Source organism: Neomonachus schauinslandi, chromosome X (assembly GCF_002201575.2).
Source record: "Neomonachus schauinslandi chromosome X, ASM220157v2, whole genome shotgun sequence".
Lineage (NCBI taxonomy): Eukaryota > Metazoa > Chordata > Mammalia > Carnivora > Phocidae > Neomonachus > Neomonachus schauinslandi.
Genome location: NC_058419.1, coordinates 74,360,522 through 74,377,741, shown reverse-complemented (window position 1 = coordinate 74,377,741; position 17,220 = coordinate 74,360,522). Strand labels below are relative to the sequence as shown.

General features: G+C 36.6%; 1 protein-coding gene across 4 annotated transcripts in view; it reads right to left on the bottom strand.

Annotated features, from left to right (window-relative positions):
* EDA2R (ectodysplasin A2 receptor) overlaps positions 1-11,750 on the bottom strand; it is a 44,103-nt gene extending 32,353 nt beyond the window's left edge. For 3 of the 4 annotated variants that reach the window (XM_021679955.1, XM_021679963.1, XM_021679969.1), the window contains exon 1: positions 11,664-11,750. In XM_021679955.1, the coding sequence (XP_021535630.1) occupies positions 11,664-11,750 (87 nt within the window). The remainder of the gene's footprint in view (positions 1-11,663) is intronic. The other variant, XM_044911812.1, reaches the window with a different exon arrangement.
* Between the last annotated feature and the right edge of the window lie 5,470 nt (positions 11,751-17,220).

Genomic DNA, 17,220 nt, shown 5'->3' with positions numbered 1-17,220 from the left:
CTCTCGCTGTGTCTCTCTCTGTCAAATAAATAAATAAAAATAAAAAAGAAATTAAAAAAAAAGAAATTTTATTCTTAGTGTGTAGAAATGTTACTGATATTTGTATGTTAATTTTGCATTTTGCAACATTATTGAATTCATTGATCTAACAGTTTTTGGATTGAGTCTGTAGGATTTTCTAAGTATAAAAGCATGCCATTTGCAAATACAATTTTACCTCTTTCTTTCCATATCTGATACATTTTATTTCTTTTTCTTGCCTAATTACTCTAGCAGGGGCTTCCAGTACTATGCTGAATAGAAATGGTGAGAGTGGGCACCCTGATCTTACAGAAAAATCTCTCATTCTTTCCACCATTCAGTATAATGTTAGCTGTGGATCTGTCATATTTGGTCTTTATTATGTTGAGATACATTCCTTCTATGTCTAATTTGTTAGGAGTTTTTCATCATCAGTGGATGTTAAATTTTGTTGAATGTTTTTTTCTGAATCTATTGAGATGATAATAATTTTCTTTTATTAATGTGATGCATCACATCAATTGATTTGCAATGTTAAACCAACCTTGCATCACAGGGATAAATTTCACTTGATTATGCTAAATTATCCCTTTAATGTGCTCCTGAATTTTGTCTGCTAGTATTTCATTGAGAATTTTTGCATCTATATTCATCAGAGATATTGGCCTGTAGTTTTCTTTTCTATTCATAATCTTTTCTGGGTAATCAGGATAATGCTAGCCTTGTAAAATGAGTATGAGAGTGTTCCCTACTCTCTGGTTTTTTTGAAAGAATTTTAAAAGGATTAGTGTTAATTCTTGAAATGTTTGGTAAAATTCACCAATAAATCCATCTAATCCTTGGCTTTTCTTTATTGGGAGATTTTTTTTTTTAATTACTGATTTAATCTCCTTTCTAGTAATTGGTATATTCAGATTTTTTTTTTATTTCTTCCTGAATTCAGTTTTGGTAAGTTGTATGTTTCTAAGATTTGTTCTCTTTTCTTCTAGGTTGTCCAGTTTGTTATAATATACTTTTTAATATAGCCTCTTATGATCCTTGGAATTTCTGTGCCATCAGTTGTAATTTCTGCTTTTTCACTTATAATTCTGTTAGATTTGTCTTTTCTCTTTTTTCCTTGATTATTCTAGCTAACAGTTTATAAATTGTTTATCTTTTCAAAGAACCAACTCTTAGTTTAGTTTATCTTTCCTATTTCTTGTGTGTTCTCTATTTCATTTATTTATTCTTTAATATTTATTATTTCTTTTTTTCTACTAACTTTGGGCTCAGTTTGTTCTTTTTCAAGTTCCTTAAGCCATAGAATTAGGTAGTTTGCTCTTAATATAGGCATTTATTGCTAAAAACTTCCCTCTTAGAATTACTTTTGTTATATCCTGTAAGTTCTTGTATGTGGTGTTTCTATTTCTGTTCATCTCAAGAAAATTTTATCCCCCTTTAGTTTCTTCTTTAAGCCATTGGATGTTCAAGAGGGTGTGTTTAATTTCTATGTATTCATGAATTTTCCAGTTTTTCTTTTGTTATTGATTTCTAGTTTCATACCATTGTGGTCAGAGGACCCTTGGCATGATTTCAGTCTTTTTGAAATTATTAAGACTTCCTTTGTGGCCTAATACATAGTCTATCCTAGAAAATATTCCATGTGCACTTCAGAAGAATGTGTATCTGCTGTAATTGGATAGAATGTTCTATATATATATCCATTAGGTTCATTTGGTCTATAGTGTTGTTCAAATCAACTGTTGCCTTATTGATTCTCTGGATCTATCCATTGTTGAGAGTGGAGAATTAAAGTCCCAATCTATTATTGTATTACTATGTATTTCTCCTTTTAGCTCCGTTTTTGCTTTATATATTTAGGTGCTCCAATATTGGGCACATAACTATTTATGACTGTTATATTTTCTCAATGTATTGACTCCTTTATCATTATATAATTAACTTGTCTCTTTAACATTTTTAAAGTCTATTTTGTCTGATATAAGTATAGCTACGTTGTTGGGTTTTTTGTTTGTTTGTTTTTTACATCATTTGTTTGAAATGTCTTTCTCCATTCTTTCACTCCCACTCTCAGTCTATATTTATCTTTAAGGCTAAAGTGAGTCTTTTGTAGGCAGCATATTGTGGGATCTTGCTTTTCTATCCATTCAGCCATTCTATGTTTTTTGATTGGAGGATTTAATCAATTTTTAAAGTAATTACTGATAGGTAAATACTTACTATTGTCATTTTGTTAATTGTTCTCTGATTGTTTTATAGATCCATTGTTTCTGTTTCTTATCTTCCTGTCTTTTATTTGTGTATTGATGTCTTTTACTATCAGTATGCCTTAACATTTTTATTGTGTTCTTTTGTGTTATTATAACAAGACATTCCCTTGTTGTCATTACGAGGCTTAAATAAAATATCTTAAACTTCTGACACCTTATTTTAAACCGATAACAACTTAACTTCAATAAAATTCATATACTTTACACTTTTACTTCTCCCTCTCACATTTTAGGTTATTGCTATTACAATTTACAGATCCTCCTCAATTTACAATGTGGCTATATCCCAATAAATGAATCATCAGTTGAAAATATAATAAAAAATGCATTTAATACTCCTACTGAAAATCATAGCTTAGTCTACCCTACCTTATATGGTCTCAGAATGCTTACACTAGCCTAGAGTTGGGCAAAATCATCTAACACAAAACTTATTTTGTAATAAAGTGTTGAATATCTCATGTAATTTATTTAATACTGTACTGAAAGTTAAAAAAAGCAGAGTGATTTTATGGGCACAGAATGGTTGCAATTGTATTGGTGGTTTAACCTCATGATCATGTGGCTGACTGGAGCTGCAGCTTACTGTTGCTGCCCAGCATCACGAAAGAGTATTGTTCCACATATCAATAACCAAAGAAAAGACCAAAATTCAACATTTAAATTAGTTTTTTACTGAATGTTTATCACCTTTCCACCATCATAAAGTTGAAAAATTGTATGTCAAGCCATTGTAAGTTGGGGAATGTCTGTAGATGTTTTTATATTGTGTAACTAATAACCATAACCAATAATATGGTTATTTTTGCTACATTAATTTTACTTTTAAACTAGAGTTGTGAGTAATGCACCACTATTACCATATTATAGAATTTAACTATGACTGTATGTTTACCATTACCAGTGAAATTTATGTTACAAAATAATAAAATCTTGATACCAAGTAGAGAATGTTAAGTTGCATGTGTATATTGTAGTACCCAGAATGACCTCTTCCTTAGTGGTCTATACAAAACTACACAAAACACTAACATAAATCAAGATGGAATCCTTAAAAAAAATGTTCAATTTACCCACAGGAAGGCAAGAAAAGACAGAGGAACAAGAAACATAAAATAAAAAATAATAATAAAATGGCAGACTTACGCTCTAATATATCAATCATTACCTTACATATAAATGGTCTAACACACCAATTAAAAGCAGATATTGGCATAATGGATAAAAATAAACACTACCAGGGGCACCTGGGTGGCTCAGGTCATGATCTCAGGGTCCTGGGATCCAGCCCTGCATCAGGCTCCCTACTGAGTGGGGAGTCTACTTGTCTCTCTCCCTCTGCCCCTCCCCCCACTCGTTCTCTCTCTCTTTCTCAAATAAAAGAGTAAAATATTTTAAAAATTTAAAAAAATAAACACTATCAAATTGTCCTCAGTAATAACTTCTTGGGGGGGGGAGGAAAAGATGGTGGAGGAGTAGGGGACCCTATTCCAACTGATCCCCTGAATTGAGCTGGATATCTACCACACCACTCTGACCACCCATGAAATAAGCCTGAGATGTAACAAGATATACCTGGATATCTACAAACAGAATTCCACAGGTGGTTGGTTTCAAGGTATGAAACTGGGAACCATGATTCCAAGGGCACATATTGGAAGATAAATAGGAGGGGGAGGGAGCCGTTGGGATCCTGCACCACCGGTGGGTGAAAGACTCCCGCACTGGGGACGGGCACAGACTCACAGTCTGGTAGTGGTGGGAAAAGGACTTTAGGGCAGCCTCCTGGACTGCAACCTGGAGCAGCAAGGGCACCCATGCCAACTGGGGGCGGCTGGCAGTTTTAGAAGCACAAAGGGCAGAGAGGTGCCTGGACCTGGAAGTTGAGGGACACACAACCCAGGGCACTGCAGTTTTTAGCAACACAGACAGAAAGAGAGACATCATGGCCTGGAGAGCTCACTGAAGAACAGACTGAGATCTCGCGGTTCTGAAGCAGAGGGTTGGAAATGGTTTCTTCTGCTCTCTCGGAAGAGACGCAGAAAGCCACCAGAGAACAAAAGCCCCAAAACACAGGTTTTCACTGAGCCCATCACCCCCACAGGATGCAAGGCAACTCTGCCCAAACAGGGTTGCCTGAATAAGAGCCCAGCAAGCCCGTCCCCCAGAAGACAGGCTGGGAGAACAAGAGGATGACAACAACCCTAAGGTCCCTACAAAACAGGTGCATCTTATTTGGGTTGTGGGAAATAATTTGGACTCTGTACATTCCCTCAACTACCACTTAACAGAATGATTAGGAGGAGGAACCCCCCAAATAGGAAAGACTCAGAGACTGTGACTTATGCAACAGATTTACAAATAGATATAGATATAAGCAAGATGTTGGAAATGGACTATAGGGTAACAGTTATGAAGACAATAGCTAGAATGGAGAAAATGATTAATGGCAACATAGAGTCTAGTAGAGGCTCTAATGGCAGAAATGAGAGCTGAACTGGCAGAACTTAAAAATACTATCAATGAGATCCAATCTACTCTAGATACTCGAACAGCTAGGGTAAATGAGACAGAAGAATCAATTAGTGATCTAAAAGACAAATAGATAGAAAAGAAGGAAAAAGAGGAGGCCTGGGAGAAACAGCTTAAAATCCTTGAAAACAGAATTAGAGAAATAAGTGAAGCCATGAAATGTTCCAATGTCAGAATTATTGGAATCCTGGAGGGGGTGGAGAGAGAGACAGGACTAGAAGATATATTTGAACAAATTGTAGCTGAGAACTTCCCTAATCTGGGAATGAAACAAACATTCATGTCCTAGAGGTAGAGAGGATTCCTCCCAAGATCAAGGAAAACAGACTAACACCTCAGCATGTAATAGTAAAACTCCCAAATCTTAGAACAAGGAAACCATCTTGAGGGCAGTTAGGGGGAAGAGGTTCCTTATGTACAGAGGGAGGAACATCAGAATAATGTCAGACCTATCCACAGACATCTGGCAAGCCAGAAAGGGCTGGCAAGACATATTCAGGATACTAAATGAGAAGAACATGCAGCCAAGAACACTTTATCCAGCAAGACTGTCATTTAGAATGGATGGAGAGATGCAGAGATTCCAAGACTGGCAGAAAATAAAAGAATATGTGACCACTAAGCCGGCCCCACAAAAAATAATAAGGTGGGGTGCTATAAAAGGAGAAAGACCCCAAGAGTGATATACAACAGAAATTTATAATCTATAGAAACAAGGACTTCACAGGCAACATGATGACAATAAATTCATATCTTTCAATAATCACTTTCAATGTGAATGGCCTAAATGCTCCCATAAAACGGCACAGGGTTGCAGATTGGATAAAAAGACAGAACCCATCCATATGCTTTCTACAAGAGACTCATTTTGAACCTAAAGATACATCCAGACTGAAAGTGAAAGGATGCGAATCCATCTTCCATGCCAATGGACCTCAAAAGAAACCTGGGGTAGCAATTCTCATATCAGACAAATTAGGTTTAAGTTAAACATTATAGTTAGAGACACAGAAGGACACTATATCATTCTTAAAGGGTCTATCCAACAAGAGGATCTAACAATTGTAAATATCTATAGCCCCGACATGGGAGCAGCCAACTACATAAGCCAACTGTTAACCAAAATAGAGTCATATTGATAATAATACATTAATTGTGGGAGACCTTAATACTCCACTCTCAGGAATAGACAGATCATCTAAGCAGAAAATCAACAAAGAAACAAGAGCTTTGAATGACACACTGGACCAGATGGACCTCATAGATATGTACAGAACATTCCACCCTAAAACAACAGAATACTCATTCTTCTCGAGCACACATGGAACTTTCTCCAGAACAGACCACATAATGAGACACAAATCAGGTCTCAACTGATACCAAAAGATTGAAATTATTCCCGGGGCGCCTGGGTGGCTCAGTCATTAAGCTTCTGCCTTTGGCTCAGGTCATGATCCCAGGGTCCTGGGATTGAGCCCTGCATCGGGCTCCCTGCTCAGCGGGAAGCCTGTTTCTCCCTCTCCCACTCTCCCTGCTTGGGCTCCTTCTCTCACTGTCTCTCTCTCTGTTAAATAAATAAAAAATCTTAAAAAAAAAGATTGAAATCATTCCCTACATATTTTCAGACCATAATGCTTGAAAACTGGAACTCAATCACAAGAAAAAAATTGGCAGAAATTCAAACACTTGGAAGCTAAAGACCACTCACCTTAAGAATGTTTGGGTCAACCAGGAAATCAAAGAGGAACTTAAACAATTCATGGAAACCAATGAGAATGACAACAAATCAGTCCAAAACCTATGGAAACTGCAAGAGTGGTCCTAAGGGGGAAATACTTAGCCATCCAAGCCTCACTCAAAAAATAGAAAAATCCCGAATTCACCAACTAACTTTACACCTTAAAGGACTGGAGAAAATGCAACATATGATGCCTAAGGCACTCATTAGAAGAGAAATAATTAAGATTAGAGCAGAGATCAATGAATTAGAAATCAGAAACATAGTAGGTCAGATCATCAAAACTAGAAGCTGGGTCTTTGAAAGAATTAATAAGATCGATAAACCACTGGTCAGACTTATCCAAAAGAAAAGAGAAAGGACCCAAATTAATAAAATTATGAATGAAAAGGGAGAGATCACGACTAACACCAAGGAAACAGAATCAATTTTAAGAAATTATTATCAACAACTCTGCCAATAAATTAAGCAACCTGGAAGAAATGGATGCCTTCCTGGTAACTTATAAACTACTGAGACTGAAACAGGAAGAAATTGACAACCTGAATAGGCCAATAGCCAGTAACGAGATTGAAACAGTGATCAAAAACTTCCCAAAAAACAAGAGTCCAGGGCCTGAGAGATTCCTTGGGAATTCCACCAAACATTCAAAGAAGAAATAATGCCTATTCTCCTGAAGCTGTTTCAAAAAATAGAAACAGAAGGAAAGCTTCCAGACTCATTCTATGAGTCCAGCATTACCTTAATCCCCAAACCAGGCAAAGATGCCATCAAAAAGGAGACTTACAGACCAATATCCCTGATGAATATGGATTCCAAAATTCTCAACCAAATCCTACCAATAGGATCCAACAATACATTAAAAGGATCATCCACACTACCAAGTGGGATTTATCCCTGGGATGCTAGGTGGTTCAACATTCACAAATCAATCAATGTGAAGGAGTACATTAATAAGAGGAGAGAGAAGAACTATATGGTCCTCTCAATTGATGCAGAAAAAGCATTTGACCAAATATAGCATCGCTTCCTGATTAAAACTCTTCAGAATATAGGGATAGAGGGAACATTCCTCAAGTTCATAAAATCCATCTATAGAAAACCCACAGCGAATATCATCCTCAATGGGGAAGAGATGAGAACACTTCTTTTAAGGTCAGGAACACGTCAAGGATGCCCACCCTCGCCACTATTGTTCAACATAGTACTAAAAGCCCTAGCAACAGCAATCAGATAACAAAAAGAAATCAAAGGTATTCAAATTGGCAAAGAAGTCAAACTCTCTCTCTTTGCGGATGACATGATACTTTACGTGGAAAATCCAAAAGACTCCATCCCCAAATTACTAGAACTCATCCAGCAATTCAGTAATGTGGCAGGATCCATATATACAATGGAATATTACTCAGCCATCAGAAATGATGAATATCCAACTTTTACATCAACATGGATGGGACTGGAGGAGATTATGCTAAGTGAAATAAGCAAAGAAAGTCAATTATCATATGGTTTCACTTATTTGTGGAACATAAGGAATAGCATGGAAGACATTAGGAGAAGGAAGGGAAAAATGAAGGGGGGCGGGAATCGGAGGGGGAGACGAACCATGAGAGACTATGGACTCTGAACAAACTGAGGGTTTTAGAGGGAGGGGGTGGGGGGATGGGTTAGCCCAGTGATGGGTATTAAGGAGGGCACGTACTGCATGGAGCACTAGCTGTTATACAAAAACAATGAATCGTGGATCACCACATGAAAAACTAATGATGTATGGTGACTAACATAACATAATAAAATAAAATTTTAAAAGAAGCAAAAAAAAACTAATGATGTACTATATGGTGACGAACATAACACTTTAAAATAAAATAAAATTAAAAAGAACCAGAAAAAAATAACTTCTTGAATGAATAAGTTGTTTTCTAGGAAATTAAAAAAGAATAAAGTATCATGCAAAATATTATATTGAGAATCTTTCCTAATTAGGAGGCAAAAGTAATTCTCTCAAATGATTATGGCCCCCAAAACTGTTTTATAATTAGAAGAATATCAATATTCTTAATTAATTTTACCTAGTTAGCACAATTCTTATATAAATTTTGATGCTGATAGTGCTATAAAAGTATTTATGTATTATAAAATATGAACTTTTAAAACATAAAAGCATATGCAACCCAAAATCACAATCAAAATTGGCTTATCCTAGAAATGCAAGATATTTTAATTTTTGGAATTTATTGATATATACAATCAAATGATTATGTCAAGAGGAGAATAGATGAAATTGTCAATAGAGCTGATAAAATGAAACAAAATTCAAAACCATTTTTGATTTTTGAAAATATTATATAATAAAAAGAAAATTTAAAAAACACTCCATATTCTGCTATACTGCCTGTCTACTCTAGTTTCTTAAACTACTAAAGAATAAACAATAAACAATGAAGAGAAGAGTAAAACAATCTGAAATAGTTCACAAAATTGAAAATGTAAATAGACAATAAACACAAAAAAAGTTTTTTCCCCATCAAATAAAAAAAAGTAAAATAATATAAAATTCTCATAAATTGGGGTGCCTGGGTGGCTCAGTTGGTTAAGCGACTGCCTTCGGCTCAGGTCATGATCCCAGAATCCTGGACTGAGTCCCACATCGGGCTCCCTGCTCCGTGGGAAGCCTGCTTCTCCCTCTGACCCTACCCCGTCTTGTGCTCTCTCTCTCTCTCTAATAAATAAATAAAATCTTTCAAAAGAGAGTTCTCAAATTAGTAATTTAACATTACAAAAGAAGGTATAAAATTAATAAATGATAGAAACATGCATTATTCATGTGTGGTTTGGCTTTTAGGATATAAGAAATCCATGCACTATTGAAAATAAATATATTTGTAATGGAAATTAGTAAAAAAAATTCAGAAATGTTATCTGTTAACAAATCTCAAGAATTTCTAAACAGTCTGCATTATTTTGCATGGTAATGACACTTCTAAAAATATGTCCTGAGGAAATAGTGTTGATTTTCTGTAAAGATTTATTTATAGTAACGTTTACAATCCATATGAGTGAATTCTAAAACTAAATAAAAGTAAATACAAGGCTGTGTCAGGTGATGTTAGCTCCTTATCTAAAAGTTATTGCCCAGTTTCTTATTTACTAATAGCACATTGATTTCATTCTCAGTTGCAAGGTGACCAGTCTCAAGAACTGATGCTTGATTGGCCTTAGTTAATCATGGCAATCCCATTCCCATTTGCCAGGTATTAATTTCCTAACCTTTCTTGCAGTTTAGAGATACAGCAGTCAATTTGCACCCATAAGATATAAGGGGGAATCTGCTGAGGAGCTTCTAGGAAAATACTTCTAGGAAGTATTCTAAGAAAATACTTCTTCCCTAATAAAAGTCAAGGTACTTTGTCCCTGCCCCTTCTTCCTGACTTTGACTATGCTGTGAAGATGTGATGCTTTGAGTTGTGGCAACCAAAAGGACACAAGCATGAAGACAAAACAAGATACCGAAGAATAAAAAGAGCCTGGGTCCTTGACAACATTGTTGATCAGCTCAACCAACCACAGTCTCCTGACCTCTAGACTTCATTACATAAATAAATGTGTTTATGGTTCAAGTCACTGCTGCTTTATGTTACTTTTAATTTAGCACATCCTAATTGAGTCAGAGTTAAACTAATTTCCCCACAGCAAAGCTGAGGCTCAAACCCTTGTTTATCTGGCTCATGTTTATTTTTACTGAACCATTTTGACTTTGGGAAAGTCATGCATCCTCTCCGAGTCTTAGTTTCCTAATCTAAAATGGCGTTCTTAATACCTCCTTGGTGGGACTAAGAGCCAAATTAGATAATCTACATGAAAGTCCTTTACAAGGTACAGACTGCTATACAAGTACAATCTGTTTACATATAAAGTTTTTGCAGGAACACAACATTGCAACTCATTCATTTTCTCTGAGCTTTCTAGTGGTGCTGAAATACACAAATGTACATTTCATCATGGATCATGTTTTAAGAGTTTGGTAACAGCAGTTTGATACATAGAAAGACCTATTTTTCTCCCTTGGAGAAGTTCAGGTTTGTAAACATGGATGGCTTTAAACATAATAGTCATGTACATGATAGAAACATTTGTAAGAGATTGTTCTTAATGAGAGTGCCAAGACTTTTTAACATGAAGATCAATGTAATACTGAAAATAGATTATGTTAAGCCAAGCAGTTTAGTCCATCAGGTCCATCCCAATGCCCAACATGATCTAACCTCTGATGACCTTTCCTGGGTCCTGGGATTCCTTATCAACCATGTGGACACTCCTCTGTGGTACAGAATGTTACACATAAGGAGTTAAAATTAGAGTTGGTGCTTGCATTTGTTGGTGTCTCTGGGACTTTGTGAAATAGAGAGATAGGAATGTGGGCTAAATAACTGCTATATTTTATTTTACTTATAGGATCATGTCACTCTTCTAATCAAAACCCCCCAAAGGTTCCCTGGTGTACTTAGGGAAAAAATGAAAACTTTTCATCATAGATTTTAAGACTCCACATACTTTGGCCCATACCTCCTTCTATGACCTCATTGTGTACCATTCTCTATTTCACTTAACATACATCAGCTGCACTAAACTTCTTCTTCTTCCTTGTATATGCCTAATTCATTCCCACCTTGGGACTCTGTACTAGCTATATTCTGTCCCCAGAAGACACCTCCTTAGAGAGGCCTTCTTCTGCTACCTGATCTAAAGTAGCTCTGTAACAGATCAGACCTAACATCTGGCTCCCGAATCCCAAGTGGGTGGACCCTAATTTTGTTGACAGATTTCCCTAATGCTAAATAGTCTTCCTAGGCCTCTGCATTCCTTATTTCCTCTTGATATATGCCATTATCTCATGGAACCCTCCCCTGACCCTGATCCTGTCAGGTGGGCTTTTTGTTGGCACTGTCACTGCTATTATCATAATCTTTGGATTCCATGTTTTGCCTGCTAGACTGGATTAGACACAGGTGGGGTTGACTCTCTTAATCTTGGACCCACTCAGTTGTGAGGCTGGTTCCTAGAATGTGACAGAAATAAGTATCCTGACCAGGGGTACTTACCTTGGAGAGTTCTTGTCCAGGCCCACACAGTTGGCAGGTGACACACTGTCCCCATTGGTCCCAGTACTCATTTTCTTGGCAATCCATGGTGGGAAGGCTGTGGGTACATAACACAAAAACTAGGGAGCTAGTGAAAATGGAAAGTGGTGGCTTGGTTTATGGGTCACTTGGTTTATGGGTCCACTTAATATAGTCTCTGGCTCTGAGTTACAGGGGTTGAGGAAGCCAATCCAAAACAGTTAATGCTTATATAGCCCTGGCCATGTGCGCAGAACTCTTTTAAATGCTTTATATTTAAAAATAATTCATTGAATACTTTACACCACCATATCAGAGATTATTATTATCCCTAACTTACATATGAGGAAACTGAGGCACAGAGGCCAAAAATTTGCCAAAGTTCACACAGTTACTTGTTGTACCACTTGCTGACCTAGAAAGAGAGTAAGACAAGGAGCTAGCTTCCGTCTGGGTGGGTAGAGGATAACCACAATTTTTCACATGTGACCAGCTATTAACAGTTTAGAAAGCACTTTCACATCCATTATTATTTGATCCACACAATAACCATGAGAGGTAAGCACTATAGGGATTATTGTCATTGTTTGGGTGGATAAGAAAACTGAAACATGGTTTTCTTTTGCCAAAACTGTCTTGATACCTTTGAGGGCCACTAGCTGTCATTGCTTCTGCCCTAGGGAAGAGTGGGAGGGGAGGTGACCCACCATGGAGAAATATCTTGGTACACTAAGGTGTAGAGAAGAAGAAACACTACTCAGATAACAGTTCTCAGAATACACATGGCATAGGGCAGTATCACTAGCATTGACCTGAGAGCTGGGAAATACAGAGTTTAATCCTGGGTATAGGATAACCAATTATCCAGGTTTGCTCAGAACTAAGAGGCTTCCCCAGCATATGGGGTTTTCAGTACTAAAACTGGGACAGTTTCAGGCAAACTGGATTAGTTGTTCAACTTACCTAACTCTTCTTCTTTTAACCTATGCCCTTGGATGAGTCACTTTATCTTTTCTGGCCATAGTTACTTAATCTGAAAAAAGGGGACAGTATGTTTCTCACCTACCTTATATAGTTCTTGGGAGGATTAAATGAGCTATAAGGTCCATCAAACCATTACAAAGACTTGAAAAAGCTACACAAAATAAGACAGAGTTCAGTACAAAGTTTTCTACAAAGATGAATTTAATGAGGGAGACTCAAGTAATTGATACACACGACTTGCACTATTCAAAGACAAAGGTGGTGTGAGATTCTTTTGCTTGTTCCTTAACCTCATACCAAGGTGAACTTCAAGTGGCTATTCAAAGTGCTGAAAATCCTAAGTATGTATGTTGGAAGAGAGGAGAGTGAATGTGAACCCTGAGAGGCCATCACTCTTCCCCTCAAAAGTCCCCAGTGGTGTTAGGGTGAATCATCCTGGCTGGCATTCTTGCTTGAATGTGTCTTTTCTCACCATCAACTGGGGCATTCTTCCTCATTCCTTCATTCAGAAGAAAGTGGGCTACAAAATTCATTTTTGTACAAACTAAAAATGTTACCTCTTGTGTTGTTTCAATTACTGGCCCATAGTTGTCAGCCTCAATAAACAAAGTCCCCTCCATACCTACCCTTCTTAGTAAGGACCAAAACTATCAGTGGTCCCATAGGCCTTATGACAAGGGAATTAAGTGTCATGGGCACAGAGCCAGCATACTGGTCTGGACAACTACCCTGTATCTTTTTCTTACCCACAAAAGCAGAAAAACATTGTCAGAAGCCAAAGAGTAGCCCTGCCCTTGAGATAAGCTCCTGACATAGGCATCTGAAATCTCCACAGCAGCTGCTTCTAGCCTCTGGGTGTCCAAAACATTCTGTTTTGTTTGACTTCCAGACCCCCATTTATCTAATAAATGTTATTTGTCATGAATCTTAACACATCCCTCTAACACAGGCTTTGAGACATATGTTTAGGCAAGACAGGCTTATTACTAAATCCTCATAGCAGAATCCAGGGAATGAACAGACAGTTTCCCCCCACCCCCCGTTTTTGTCAAACTGCTTATAATACAAAATAAATTGTCTCTCATTATAAGCTTAACAAATTGTCTTTATTACAGAGAACAAAATAACATAGACTCTGGACTGTTTTGAAGTCAGGGCATACAGGAAAACTGTTTAATAATGGTTAAATGTTATTATCCAGGGGCAAACTCAGAAGTTATGTCAAATTCGTCCCTGTGGTCATCAGTTGTCCTCTGGCAGATGTAATTGCCTTTTTATTGTAAGAGAAGGTGAGAGATAATAATTAGGTTTTGAGAAAATTAGGGTTACTCTGAGGTGTCTCATAACTACATCTAGACACACTTCTAAAATGTCACAGAGGATGAGACTGAATCATCCAAAATCAAGTGGACAGGCCTATAAAATTTTTACATATGTATATAATCACATAAACACTATCCAAATAAAGATACAGAATCTTTTCATTACCTCAACTGGCTGTCTCATGGCCCTTCCTAGTCAGTACCATCCCCTTCTCCCAAGTAATTTATATTTTGGCTTCTGTCACCATTATTAGTTTTATCTGTCCTTGAACTTCACATAAATTGAATTAATACAAGAACATTCTTGTTTCTGGCTTTCTTAGCTCAATGTTATTTCTGTGAGATTCATCCATCATGTGTGCAGCAACATTTGTTCCTTACCATTGTTGTTTAGCATCCCATTATATGTATATGCCATAATTTATTTATACATTTTTTTTTTGGTTGATGGACATTGGGCTTTTTCCAATTTGTGGCCATTATAAATAAAGTTGTTATGCTATGGTCAATTGATTTTCAAAAAGAGTGCTAAGGCAATTTAATGGGGAAAGAACAGCTTTTGTTTTTTTAAAGGTGTGACAAATGGTTCACATGAAAAATGATCAAATTGGACACTTCATACTATATGCAAAATTAACTCAAAATGGACCAAAGCCCCAAATGTAAGGGACAAAACTATAAAATTCTTATTTATAAGAATTTTCTTTATAAGAAATCTTTTTTTATAATTTTTCATTTTTCTTATAAAAATATAGGTGTAAATATGTGACCTTGGACTAGGCAATGTTTTTTTTTGTTTGTTTTGTTTGTTTGTTTTTTTAGATATAGCACTAAAAGCACAAGCAACAAAAGAAAAAATAGACAAATTGTATTTAATGAAAATGTAAAATTTTTGTGCTTCAAAGGACGCTTAAAAAATAAAAAGACAATCTATGTAAATGGTGAAAAACCCTGAAAATTCTAGAGATCTGATAAAATACTTATATGTAGAATATATAGTTATGTCTGACAACTCAGAAATAAAGACAACCCAATTAAAAATGGGCAAAGTAGGGGTGCCTGGGTGGCTCAGTCAATTAAGCATCCAGCTCTTGGTTTTGGCTCAGGTCGTGATCTCAGAGTCTTGGTACTGAGCCTTGAGTGGGGCTCCACACTCAGTGGGGAGTCTGCTTGAGGAAAAAGGAATCTACTCCTCTCCCCCGCTCAACCTCTCAATTCCTCAGTCTCTCTCTCTCTCTCTAAAATAAATTAAAAATAAATAAATAAATAAAATCTTTTTTTTAAATGGGCAGAGTATCTGAATATACATCACCCCAAGAAGATATACAAATGGCCAATAAGCACATGAAAAAATGCTCAACATTATTAGCAATTAGGGGAATGCAAATCAAAATCACAATCACAATGAATTCCCACTTCACATTCACTAGGGTGGCTGTAATAAAAAATAAGGGAGGTAAGTGAGTGTTGGCAAGGATGTGGAGAAATTGGAACCCTCATATATTGCTGGAGAATTGGGACTGCTTTATGTTTTCCAACTGATCTATAAGGTATCTTTTTATTCCTGCTTTAGTGGGTTAAAGTTTAACTCAGACAAGTAAAAAGGTGAAATAACTGGCTGCTGGGTCCTTGCATGTGGTAAAACTGCTAGAAGCCTAAAAGAATCAAAGGTCTGCCACAACCTCTCTTTATCAGATTTCTTACTCAGTAATTCATATACTCATTAGCCCTATGCTCTCAGATGATATATTTTGTTTAGACCTATTTTGCTCCAGAACTCTTAAGCCTACACAAAGTAACTGGAATAGCTATTAATAATTTTATTCTGAGTCAAAACATTTTAACTAGCTAATCAGTTGATAATTTAACTTTTTTCTTTTTACTCATCAGCTACAAGCAAAATCTTGTAGTTTTTAATCTTAAACACTGAAGGGTGCCTGGGTGGCTCAGATGGTTAGGCGTCTGCCTTCAGCTCGGGTCGTGATCCCAGGGTCCTGGGATTGAGACTTGCATCGGGCTTCCTGCTCCTTGGGGAGCCTGCTTCTCCCTCTGCCTCTCTCTCTCTCCCCCTCTGTCTCTCATGAATAAATAAATAAAATCTTTAAAAAAAAATCTTAAACACTGAATAAAAAAAGTCTTTTCCAAAAAATTTGTAACAAATATAATGCAAAATGTAATGTAAAAAAGAACATGAAGTGGTACAGTCCTTCTGAAAAATGTTTTTACAGTTCCTCAAAATGTTAAGCATAGAGTTACCATGTGACCCAGAAATTCCACCCATAGGTATATACCCAAAATAATTGAAAGTATATATCCACGTAAAAATTTGTACACGGGCGCCTGGGTGGCTCAGTCATTAAGCATCTGCCTTCGGCTCAGGTCATGATCCCAGGGTCCTAGGATCAAGCCCCGCATCTGGCTCCCTGCTCAGTGGGAAGCCTGTTTCTCCCTCTCTCACTCCCCCTGCTTGTGTTCCCTCTCTCGCCGGGTCTCTCTCTCTGTCAAATAAATAAATACTTTAAAATAATTTGTACACAAATGTTCCTAGTATCATTATTCATAATAGCCAAAATGTAGAAACAATCTGAATGTCCATCTCTAACCACACAACAAAATATTATTCAGCCGCAAAAAGGAATGAGGTACTTGAGACGTGCTACAACATGGACAAATCTTGAAAACATTATGCTAAGCCAGGCACAAAAAAAAGAAATATTGTATGATTACATTTACATGAAATACCAGAATAGACAATTTATAGAGACAGAAAGTAGACTAGTAGTTGCCACGGGCTGGGGCAAGGAGAGAATGGGGAATGACTGTTTAATGGGTGAGCTTCATTTTGGGGTGATGAACTGGTCTAGAACTAGATAGTCATGATGGTTGCACAACTTTGTGAATATGTTAAAAAACCAGTGAATTATAGATTTTATAAAGGTGAGTTTTATGGTATGCAAATTATATCTCAATTTTTTTTAAAAAGCTGGTTCTTCAGCTTTTTCTTTAATTCTATACTATGAACTACCCTGTATTATTCCAGTAGTTATTACCCACCTAAGTTAGCCCCAAAATTAAAATTTTAAAAAGCGACTATGAATATTCTGATATGTGCCTCTAACTGTGATTTTTTTTCCACTCAACTTTTTTCACCCAAATTTATCTAGTGTTGTTTGGGTATATTGATTGGATTTAACCAGAGGAGCTGACAAGTGGCAATATAACTAGTGTCTCTT